The 12,149-nt window shown below is 40.8% G+C and overlaps 1 protein-coding gene across 1 annotated transcript; it reads right to left on the bottom strand.

The window, feature by feature from the left end:
• Positions 1-4,299: 4,299 nt before the first annotated feature.
• Positions 4,300-12,128, bottom strand: habp2 (hyaluronan binding protein 2). The gene is made up of 13 exons (XM_046359157.1): positions 11,970-12,128; positions 11,548-11,644; positions 11,272-11,355; positions 10,324-10,434; positions 10,020-10,136; positions 9,736-9,846; positions 9,360-9,537; positions 8,248-8,345; positions 7,585-7,999; positions 6,045-6,187; positions 5,429-5,563; positions 4,984-5,129; positions 4,300-4,784 (listed from the first exon to the last, which is right to left on the bottom strand). The coding sequence occupies exons 1-13, from the start codon at positions 12,027-12,029 to the stop codon at positions 4,623-4,625; spliced, it is 1,857 nt and encodes a 618-aa protein (XP_046215113.1). The 5' UTR covers positions 12,030-12,128; the 3' UTR covers positions 4,300-4,622.
• Positions 12,129-12,149: the final 21 nt, after the last annotated feature.

Genomic DNA, 12,149 nt, shown 5'->3' with positions numbered 1-12,149 from the left:
TTTTGACTCTTGGGGCTGGTGATCCATAACGGTAGGTCACAGGCAGACGGCTTTCGGTGTCTATCACCATATTCCATGTTTATTTTGTTTATGCTTCACAACGCACAACGGAATGTTGGTAGCAGCCATCTTGAAATTAGGTCATCGGCCCGGCCTGCCCTTATAAATGTTTATGCCCATTTTGGTAGTAAGTCATACCAAAGATTTAAAGGCACCGATCAATAGCCAAGATACTCAGCTTTCCGCAGACACCCTGCTTTTGGCGATAGGGGCTACCTTCTCATACCAGACTGAATTAAATTATTTTAAAAAATTGAGTCCCCAAATATGGGGACTTTTACATTTGAGAGATAACAATTCCACTTGTTGGATATGTTAAAGCTAGAATAATGTGACTTGCAGGCCTGATGAGGCTTGTAAAACAGGACATTTCTAACACCACTGTGTTATGGTATAATTAGGCCTTCAAATAAAGGCCTTATTATGTATGTAATGTATTGTCATAAATAATAACATTTTAAAGGCTAATAAGGCTGGTTGAACCGTTCATAGAGGGTTCTAGGCAGAACCCTCCAAAGATAAAAGGGTTCTCAGTAGAACCCTTCACAGACGGTTCCAGGAAGAACCTTTAGATGATAAAATGGTTCTCGGTAGAACCATTCATAGAGGGTTCGAAGCAGAACCATATACAGGGGTTCTTTGAAGAACCCTACATAAAGGGTAGATAGAACCCTCTGCAAATGGTTCTACACAGCAATAAAAAGGGTATCCCATATGGGACAAACTGAAGAACCCTGTGTGGTTCTACTTAGCACCTTTTTTCAAAGGGTGTAATTGACATAATACAATGACAATTTGACAAATTGATTTATCAATTATCAATTATTGTTACAATATTCAATGATTATTATGATTTAGATTGATATAAAATGTTTATCTAACTGCATGTTTTGTATGGCAGGCTGTTGATCATAAAATGCTTTTCCTGATCATTTTTATTTTAGCAAAGGGCTTTGGTGTGTGAGGCAACAACTGTTTATACTGATGTTTTTTATTTTAGAAAAGGGCTTTGGTGTGTGTGGCAACAACTGTTTTTACTGATGTTTTTTATTTTAGCAAAGGGCTTTGGTGTGTGTGGCAACAACTGTTTTTACTGATGTTTTTTATTTTAGCAAAGGGCTTTGGTGTGTGTGGCAACAACTGTTTTTACTGATGTTTTTTTATGTGACTCAACCAATTGATGAACATATGACACTGACCCTTTCCTTTTCCCCACATTTTGTTACGTTACAGCCTAATTCTAAAATTGATTAAATAAATGAAAATCCTCATCAAACTACACGCAAGACCCCATAATGACAAAGTGAAAACAGGTTTTTATAATTTTTGTACATTTATTAAAAATAGTAAACAGAAATAACTTATTTACATACGTATTCAGGCCCTTTGCTATAAGACACAAAATTGAGCTCAGTTGCATCCGGATTCCATTGATCATCCTTGAGATGTTTCTATAGCTTGATTGGAGTCCACCTGTGGTAAATTCAATTGATTGGACATGATTTCGAAAAGCACACACCTGTCTTTATAAGGTCCCACAGTTGACAGTACATGTCAGAACAAAAAACAAGCTATGAGGTCAAAGGAATCATCTGTAGAGCCCCAAAACAGGATTGTGTCGAGGCACAGATCTGGGGAATGGTACTAAAACATTTTTGGAGCATTGAAGGTTCCCAAGAACAGAGAGCAGTGGCCTCCATTCTGCGTTCTTAAATTCTTAAGTGGAAAAGTTTAGAACCACCAAGACTCCTCCTTGAGCTGGCTGCACGGCCAAACTGAGCAATCGGTGGAGAAGTGCCTCGGTCAGGGAGGTGAACAACAACCTGATTCTAACTCTGACAGAGCCTCATGTTTCCTCTCTGGTGATGGGATAACCTTCCAGAAGAACAACCATCTCCTCAGCTCTCCATCAATCAGGCCTTTATGGTAGAGTGGCCAGATGGAAGCCACTCCTCAGTAAAAAGCACATGACAGCCCTATTGGTGTTTGCCAAAAGGCACCTAAAGGATTCTCAGACCAATAACAATTACATTTAAATAACATTTATATTTAAGTCATTTAGCAGACGCTCTTATCCAGAGCGACTTACAAGAAACAAGATTCTCTGGTCTGATGAAACCAAGATTGAACTATTTGGCCTGAATGCCATGCCTGGCACCATCCAAAGGTGAAGCATGGTGGTGGCAGCATCATGTTGTTGGGCTGTTTTTCAGTGGCAAGGACTGGGAGACTAGTCAGGATCGAGGGAAAGATGAACGTAGAAAAGTACAGAGAGATCCTTGATGGAAACCTGCTCCAGAGTGCTCAGGACCTCAGACTGGAGGTGAAGGTTCACCTTCCAACAGGACAACAACCCTAAGCACACAGCCAAGACAATGCAGGAGTGGCCTCGGGATAAGTCTGCAGAGACCTGACAATAGCTGTGCAGAGACACTCCCCAACCTGACAGAGCTTGAGAGGATCTGCAGAGAAGAATAGGAGAAACTTCCCAAAATAGGTGTGCCTAGTTTGTAGCTTCATACCCAAGAAGATTTGAGGCTGTAATCACTGCCAAAGGAGCTTCAACAAAGCATTGAATAAAGGGTCTCAATATTTATTTAAATGTGATATCAGTTAAAAAAAAAATATATATATATATACATTGGCAAACATGTCTTAAAACATGTTTTTGTGTAGTCTTTATGGAAGTATTGTGTCTAGATTGAGGAAAAAAACAATTTAATCCATTTTAGAATAAGGCTGTAACGTACCAAAAGGGGTCTGAATACTTTCCAAATGCACTGTATATATCTAATCTAACCTTTTATCTGATACGTTTTACAGAAAAACCTCAAGTGATTGAATAGACGCACCCAGACATGGATTTTGTCATTGTGTCCCCATCATAGGGACCTGGACTTGCTGCCCAAGCAGGAAGTGGAGAGAGAGCTCTGTGCCCCAGAGAGGATGAGAACAGTGGAGAGAATGGTGGATGAGTTGTCTCAGGCTTTGACTCAGCCCTTTCCATGGATGTAGACACGTTAGTACAAAACTTTACTCCTTATCATTGAAACCGACCTTCACATAGCAATTGTTTCTCTTGATGCTTTTTTTGGCTTTGGTAAGAGAATCTGCATTAGGAATGGATGGCATGTGGTCATGTACTATGAACGTTTTATGGTCGTACATAATACATGTATAACTTATGCTGTTCATTCATCACCATCAATGAATAGTCCATATGTTTTCAATGCATTGCATATCCCATGGTGCATTGACTATGATTGTCTATCTGTAGAACACTGACATTGGACTCGAAAACGTCCCATCCGAAGCTGGAGGTGTCAAGGGACAGGCTACAGGTGTGCTGGAACACAGAGCCCATAGGAATGGACCGATATGAGCGTTATGACTCTCAGTACTGTGTCCTCGCACAGGAGTCCTTCTCCACTGGCCTGCATTACTGGGAAGTCATTGTCCATGAGAAACCCTATTGGCTGATTGGTGCAGTCAATGGGTGCATCTCCAGTATAGATTGGAGAATGGACCAGACTCAGGACTTGACCAACCTGGGTTTAGCAAGGTGAACAAGGGATCTTTCTGCATCTACCATGGGGATGGACAGTACTTGACATGTCATGACTCCCATGAGACGTTACTGTCTTTAGGGGGAAGGAGTCCGAAAGCTGAAGTCCACAAGGGGGAGCTGTTGTTTTCTAATGCAGACACACTGATCCTGCTCCACCGTTTTCTGTGCAGCAGTGTGTGGGGCCTCTACCCTATGTTTAACCCCTGTATTGATGTGAACAGAGAGCCACTCACCCTGTTCTGTCTAAGAGATGCTTCAGATAGGTATGTTAGCAGCACTGAGGCTGCACAACACCCACTAGCCTTGTGAAACCAGCATCTTGCGAGAGCTCGTATTTTGCTTCACTTCATGTGTCAAATGAAACGAAAAGTGAGTGCAGCAGTCAGTCTGCTTGACCAGGCTTAACACCCCCACAGTCCTAAGTTCTGACTCTCAGTGTACTGTATGTCCCTCTGTCCTTTGGTCATCTGTTTTATATTATTTTAAGACTTTGGTGTACTCCACTTGTACTTGCAACGAACAAGTATGCTATTGACCATTAAACCACATATTATTCACCATGAAAGGTTCTGTGCTTTCCTTTTATAGACCTATACTTACTACGCAGTTTTCTCTCATTATCACTACAAGTTTATCCAAGAATACCATTGTAAAAAATAATCGAAACAGTATTCAGAATCCCCATCTTTGCAGGAAGGTCCATAGAGGGACGTTTTAATGGTTTTGTTCTCTTACAGTCAAATCAGTAATTTTATATCCTGGAATGACAGCATGTCAGCTATATTCAAACATATATCAATGATTACTCAGTAGCGGTCCAATTAAGAGACACTTATTTTACCACTTGCTACTGCAGGGTTTTTGTGATAAACTACCGCTAGAAGGCACTAAAGCATCATGTTGCATATGCATTGAGGAATTGTTCTGCCAATACCGTACCGTGCCGTAATCTAACTTTTTAGTGCCTTCAACTGTATTGACTGGCATAGCCCAGCTATGCTGCTTGTGTCTTTGACTTGATCCAGTCAAGGTAGTGGGAGACCCGTGCGTAGACCCCAGGCTTGTTCTTCAACCCACACTGGTCTCCCCAGCTCACTATACCGTAGATGAAATGGGAGCTCTCCTTGTTACACGTCAGTGGCCCTCCAGAGTCACCCTGTCAGTCACACGGAGTGTTCATTAAACATTTTCAAACCATTCAATACCAAACACATGAAGTAATCTCAATCCAATCCTAAGTCAATCCCCCAAAACGATGCTTTACGTGATATCGTACCGTACTCCGTCAGAGTTGGTCTCAAAGCATCTCCCAAACACAGCATTGAGTCTCAATCCACCCCAATCAACTCACTGACCTGGCAGGAGTCCACTCCTCCCTGCAGGTAACCGGCACAAAACATGGTGTTGTCTATGGCGCTTCCATAGACTTTGCTGCTTGAGCAGCTCTCCTGGCTGATCAGCAGCACCTGGGCATCCAGTAGGTGGTTGGAGCCGTAGTCAGCTACGGGGGAGCAGAAGAGTGATAATGAAGGGAAAATAATAGTTCACACACTGAGGACTTCTAGAAAGTAGAGAAAGAGAACAAGAAGTATATAACAGATGTTTGCAAGCACACAAAATACCCATGTAATATGATCAGATTCCATTTGATTGAATTCAGTTACATTTTTATATAACACATGACTAGTGTACATGCACATGATACGAGTAATATAATTAAATAAATATGCTGTGGGCATGATGACAACATGATGCAGATTCTACATGAACATAAGGAAATGCAGTAGAGCCTGCTCTTACAGTCCTCAGTAGCGCCCCATCCAGAGATGGTGCACTCAGTCCCATCAGGGAATGGGCTATCAGGCAAGCAGGCTGCCTTCACAAACTGGCTCTCTCTGGCACAGCGACCATCTGTGGCTTTCAGCTTCAGCACCGCTTTGGGTCAGAAAGGAAATTTATATTATGGTACATTGACTTTGCAGTCACTAAAATATAACAATCAGGGATGGAATTTCATTTCAATTTCAGAACTATTTTAATTGGGATTTCTTCACAGTTACAATGTAAGCAATGATTGAATCATATTGCACGTGATATTATACATTCAAATATAATATGGGAACATGTTTTTTTTAAAGGAGGTAGAAATGTATAGACCCATATAAAATACAAAGTATAAATAGGATCAATTTCATTTATATGCAGTCAATTATATTCAAAAAGTTTACTGAAATTATTATTCCAATTGTTCCTTATTTGAATTGGAGATTGGAGTTTTTTGGTTTTCTTCCTCAATTGACTGAATTGAAATGGAATTGGTCCCAACCCCTAATAACAATAAAACATCCTTAAGGAAATCCTGACATGCAAAACTACAGTAAACAGAGCTTTGAGAAAGAGCAAGTGCAAATATCACCTATGTCATTGTAAACAGCTGTGGATGTCTCCTTGTAATTCTCATGCCTTGTAGCTTTCTCCACTATGATCGTCTGCCCAATGGGAACATCCTTTCCTAGAGTCAGACTCCCAGCCACCACCTGCATCTGGTCCTTTGGATCACTGGTCCAACACAAACACAATGTAGGGTTGCAAAAATGACCTGCAGTGATCAGTGGGATGGATATACAGTGCATTCGGAAAGTATTCAGACCCCTTCACTTTTTTCACATTTTGTTACCTTACAGCCTTATTTTAAAATGGATTAAATTCATTAATTTCCTCAACAACCTACACACAATACCCTGTGAATAGTTTCCTTGAAATTCTTTGCAAATGTATTAAACATTTAAAACAGAAATACCTTATTTACATAAGTATTCCGAAAATTTGCTATGAGACTCAACATTTAGCTCAGGTGCATCCTGTTTCCATTGATCATCCTTCAGATATATCTACAACTTTATTGGAGTCCACCTGTCGTAAATTCAATTGACTGGACATGATTTGGAAAGGCGCACACCTGCCTATATAAGGTCACACAGTTGACAGTGCATGTCAGAGCAAAAACCAAGCCATGAGATTGAAGGAATTGTCCGTAGATCTCAGAGACAGGATTGTGTCGAGGCACAGATCATGGGAAGGGTACCAAAACATTTCTGCAGCATTGAATGTTCCCAAGAACACAGTGGCCTCAATCATTCTAAAATGTAAGAAATTTGGAACCACCAAGCTGATAGAGTCATACCCAAGAAGACTCGAGGCTGTAATCGATGCCAAAGGTGCTTCAACAAAGTACTGAGTAAATGTTGTGAATACTTATGTAAATGTGTTAGCAGTTTTTGCTTTGTCAATATGGACTATTGTGTGTAGATTGATAAGGGAAAAAGCTATTTAATCCCATTTTAGAATAAGGCTGTAAGGGACTGCAGTGATGAGTCTTGGACTGAGATGCAGTGCCTTAGACCACTGTGCCACTCGGGATGCAGGCTGTAACATAACAAAATGTGGGGGGTGTGAATAATTTCTGAAGGTACTGTATATACACATGCATCCATAAGGACCAACGCATGAAACCATACAATATAGACCACTGACATAGTGTATATACAGTACAGTGTATCTCTGGGTACACTATGTCAGTGGTCTATATTGTATGGGTTCATGCGTATTATAAATAATAATGTGCAAATATTGTACACTCCAGATGTGCAAAACTCTTAGAGACTTACCTATTAAGACCCACAGCTGTAATCGCTTGCCAAAGGTGATTCTAACATTTATTGACTCAGGGGTGTGAATACTTATGTCAATTGGGGTTTTCTGTATTTAATTTTCAGTACATTTGCAAACATTTCAAAAAACATGTTTTCACTTTGTCATTATGGGGCATTGTGTGTAGATGGGTGAAGAAAAAAATATTTAATCCATTTTCAATTTAGGCTGAAACACAACCAAATGTGGAATAAGTCAAGGTGTATGAATACTTTCTGAAGGCACTGTATTATAGTTATACTCACATGCAGTGGCCGGCAGTCAGAGCCCAGCAGCTATCGATGAGCACCGCTCCACAAATGTGCCTGTATGCCTGGCTGGAGCCCTTGGGTCGGACCTGCAGGGACAGTTGCCAGGGCTGGGCTCCAGGGACGGCCTTCAAGCCTCCGTAAATCCTGGTGATGGCCTTCTTCGGCTGGGGCTTTCCACAGGTGGTGAACTGCTTATCAGAGGTGGGGCTAGCTGTGGGCTGTCGTGGGGCTCCACTGGGCTTTGGCGCTGTAGGTTTCTCTGGACCCGCTGAGGGTTTGGCCGGTGTTGGTTCAGGCTTGGGTGTTGTAGTAGTAGTTGTAGTAGTGGGTTTGGGACGAGTAGTAGGCTTGATAGTTGTAGTAGTTGTAGTAGTGGGCTTCGGACCAGTAGTAGGCTTGGGACCAGCATCTGTTGTGACCATGGTTGAAAGAATTCAGTACAATTTTACTTGTGCTTCTACATCTGCATTGCTTGCTGTTTGGGGTTTTAGGTTGGGTTTCTGCATAGCACTTTGTGACATCGGTTGATGTAAAAAGGGCTTTGTGAATACATTTGATTGATTTGATTGACTTATCCCCGTGGGATAAACTGTTTGGCCTGATGTTCACTTCCTGTCCAGATAGGCAGCTGTCAGAGATATGATATTTAATGCTGACCTGTGGGCTTAGCACACTCCCTGACGCCACAGTGATCCCACAGCAGCACCCGCCCTCTTCTTATGAAGCACCATGGCTGAGTGTCACCATCTGGGTTTCTGGACCAATCAATACACAACAGTAAACAAGAGAGTTAGCTGTATAAAGCAACGTGTTTGAGTGTGAGAGAGATAAGTATACACTACCGTTCAAAAGTTTGGGGTCACTTAGAAATGTTCTTGTTTTTTGTCCATTAAAATAACATCAAATTGATCAGAAATACAGTGTAGACATTGTTAATGTTGTAAATGACTATTGTAGCTGGAAACGGCAGATTTCTTATGGAATATCTACATATGCGGACAGAGGCCCATTATCAGCAACCATCACTCCTGTATTCCAATGGCACGTTGTGTTAGCTAATCCAAGTTTATAATTTTAAAAGGCTAATTGATCATTAGTAAACTATTTTGCAATTATGTTAGCACAGCTGAAAACTGTTGTGCTGATTTAAAGGAGCAATAAAACTGTTCTTCTTTAGACTAGTTGAGTATCTGGAGCATTAGCATTTGTGGGTTCCATTACAGGCTCAAAATGGCCAGAATCAAAGACCTTTCTTCTGAAACTCGTCAGTCTATTCTTGTTCTGAGAAATGAAGGCTATTCCATGTGAGAAATTACCAAGAAACTGAAGACCTTGTACAATGCTGTGCATTACTCCCTACACAGAACAGCGCAAACTGGCTCTAACCAGAATAGAAAGAGGAGTGGGAGGCCCCGGTGCACAACTGAGCAAGAGGACAAGTAGTTTGAGAAACAGGCGCCTCACAAGTCCTCAACTGACAACTTCATGAAATAGTACCCGCAAAACATCAGTTTCAGCGTCAACAGTGAAGAGCCGACTCTGGGATGCTGGCCTTCTAGGCAGAGTTCCTTTGTCCAGTGACTAGGTTCTTTTGTCCATCTTAATCTTTTATTTTTATTGGCCAGTCTGAGATATGGCTTTTTCTTTGCAACTCTGCTTAGAAGGCCATCATCCCGGAGTCGCATACTATACTGATCTTATCTAAACGTATAAACTGATCCTACATCATCACTCATACTCTGAGACTCTATGTGAATATGTGCCCAGACCTGCAGAAGTTATGAGGGCCTAGTCCATCGTCATCCTCAAAGTCATTGAAGGGATCAGAGCCTTTCTCCAGGATGAAATGGGAGTTCCAGTAGAGACATTCCTCTCCATAATCTGTCTCACTCACGTTGCCGCGATATGACTCCCCGTCATCCTTGAGCTTGTAACAGTCATCTGGGCCTAGTCAAGATTATGACATTTACATCCAGTCAGTATATCAGGAACGGTTTGACCATTCTATTTAAATTCTCTCAATTCAGTAAACTGAAATTCCACTTCCCATTTTTTTTTCAACAAATGTTGGTTTATTTCCTGAAATGGACGTGAACCCAACTCTATTGGCTGACTGAAGAGCTGGAATGTACTGTATTTATTTACCAACATTACAGAAACGTCCACTGAAGCCTTCTGGGCAGAGGCAGTCAAAGTCCATGCCGTCCTTGACACACAAGCCTCCATTCTTACAGGGGTTAGGCTGACACACAGCAACTGGGAAAGGAATGTGATTACAGAAGCATCATGCTTAGCTAAAAATGACCAATAAATTCCATAGTATACATTGCTATTTTCTCACATTACCCCCCCCCCAAAAATGAAAGAGGATAATAATTTGAATAATTTGTGAGGACACTTCAGAGGCAAGAGGTCAGGAGGGCTCTCACGTAATTTGCAGTCTGGTGGCAGGAAGGGCTGCTTGCACTTGCACGCGTAGAAAGGTGGTTTAGAGGTCAACACACACTCGCCACGACCACATGTGCCCTTCTTACACATTTTGGGCCCTGTAAAAACAATTCAGATTCACATCGGTTTATTTCTCACTACATCTGACTGTATCCGCAAGGCAAATGTGGCATAATCTTTGTCGTAAATAATTTTGGTCTAAAAACGATTTAAAATCTACTATACAAGCCAAGGACTAAAGTATAAAGCTTTTTCAATTTATGGAGCCTCTTTTCCCTTTCCTACCTTTCTGGCACTTCTTGCCCTTGAATGGCTTAGGGCAGTCACATTTGAACCTTCTCTTTCCCTTCTCCTCACACACACCGTCATTGAGACAAGGGTTTGGGTTGCATTGGCCTGCAATATGAACAAGACAAGGGGGGGAGGAAGGCTTTTACATGAGTAGTTTCGAACAGTGATTGATTTAGACTCGGCATCGACTTTAGACTCAGTCAGTATAGACCTTAGCATCTTCTTGTGTCCTCACAATTGTATGTCATCTGACATACTATATCTACAGTATGTTGACTTGTCAGAGGCTACATTTGTGCCACCTTAACTGCTGTACCAATTTCACTGATGTGTGGTAGTAGTGCGCCAACAATTAAATGTGTATAGGGGAAAGATGGGAGTGGCAGCAAGTCTCAAACCTTTAATGGTTGAGTATTTGACATGTCCTTTGGTCTGTTTTGCCATGTATTCACTACTAGTTTGGAAGCCGTTGTTTAGTCCTCTAGAAGTGCAATTGATCAAAAAGACCAAACAAGACTTCCAAACTGGCATTCATTGATATGCTACAATATGTAAACACATTACCAATTGCATACAATTACGATAAAATAGACTAAAATAAACAGACTGTAAAATGCAAACCCCATCTCCTCTCAATGATTTAAATTTTGTTCATTTATTCATTACAATTACGGTTAAAAGATTAGTAATGCACTGTACATCTGTTTTATGGTAACTTACAGGCAGCCAGTTGCCTGCAAGTTAGCATTAAAACAACAATATAAAATATCACAATATCAGTATTGGATACTGTAAAATACAGTACAGTAACATAATGTACTTTTTTTTTTTTTTTTACAGTAACCTTCACGCAACTTGCTGCCTTTAAGTTATGGTAAAAACAGCAGGGAAGGTTTTACAATGTAGTGCATGTCATAAGACAATTTCTTCTTCACATCTCACCATCTGGTTCTTGGAGTTCATAAAGCCAGTCAGGATCATCACTATCGTCCTCACCTGGTTCGTCTACGATCTCAAAGAATGGATCTAGAGTGGAGATACACTATCAAACACTGTCGTGTTACATGGTCTCTCTCTCCATCTTCCCCTCTCTCTTTACGTCTGTGTGTGTGCATGCGTATGAAAGCATACTGTGAAAGCCTATACTATTGTGCATTATGAATAAATAATATGAATAAATATGAATAATAATAATATATGTATAAATCATATGCTTACCCTTCAGAATATCCTCGTGTCTTCTGTACTTTCTTTCAGGCTTTTTGCTGTGTTTTTCCTGTTTCGGATGTTTTCCATGCTTCTCTTGTTTACGTAACTGAATAAAAGATGTCATCATTCTTCTTTCAACCAAGTAACATTATGGACAGTAGTAGCATTTACTACATTTGTATTTTACCGGTGCAACAGTAGGCCTAATGCCAGCACTCATGTAATATTTGCCAAACTGCAAAACTTGCAAACAACACATCTTTGAGATTTTATTAAACACAGCAAAATAAACAATTAAACAACTGGAAAAATGTTGTACGGGAGAGCAAACACATTCGACAGGCATCTACTCTAAACTTGCAACTCTAAACTATCACCCTTTTATTCCTGATATTTACTGCAAAAGAAAATCAAATGAGTAGAATACCTACTTGAACAGGTAGAATGAGCAATACAAGGAAGAGGCAGAAGAAAAGAGGCTTGGAGTTCATGATGGCAGTGATTGTGTGCGGCTAGAAGAGTAATTCTGTCAGATCACCCACATCATTTCCCAACCATTTGTGTGGGAAGACTAACCTTTGTATGCACAGAGTGCTTTGGCATCTAGGTCT

The sequence above is a fragment of the Oncorhynchus gorbuscha genome, linkage group LG08, assembly GCF_021184085.1.
Source record: "Oncorhynchus gorbuscha isolate QuinsamMale2020 ecotype Even-year linkage group LG08, OgorEven_v1.0, whole genome shotgun sequence".
Classification (NCBI taxonomy): domain Eukaryota; kingdom Metazoa; phylum Chordata; class Actinopteri; order Salmoniformes; family Salmonidae; genus Oncorhynchus; species Oncorhynchus gorbuscha.
Note: the sequence above shows the minus strand (reverse complement) of the source record. Positions and strands in the feature narration are given on the sequence as shown.

What these genes read in the sequence shown, in the direction of transcription:
- habp2 (XM_046359157.1), bottom strand. Translation starts at nt 12,029, where the DNA reads ATGAACTCCAAGCCTCTTTTCTTCTGCCTCTTCCTTGTATTGCTCATT. An exon ending in GGCCCTCATAACTTCTGCAG is followed by an intron (nt 8,346 to 9,359) that starts GTCTGGGCACAT and finishes TGATTGGTCCAG; the next exon opens with AAACCCAGATGGTGACACTC. An exon ending in GAGGAGTGGACTCCTGCCAG is followed by an intron (nt 4,785 to 4,983) that starts GTCAGTGAGTTG and finishes TGTGACTGACAG; the next exon opens with GGTGACTCTGGAGGGCCACT.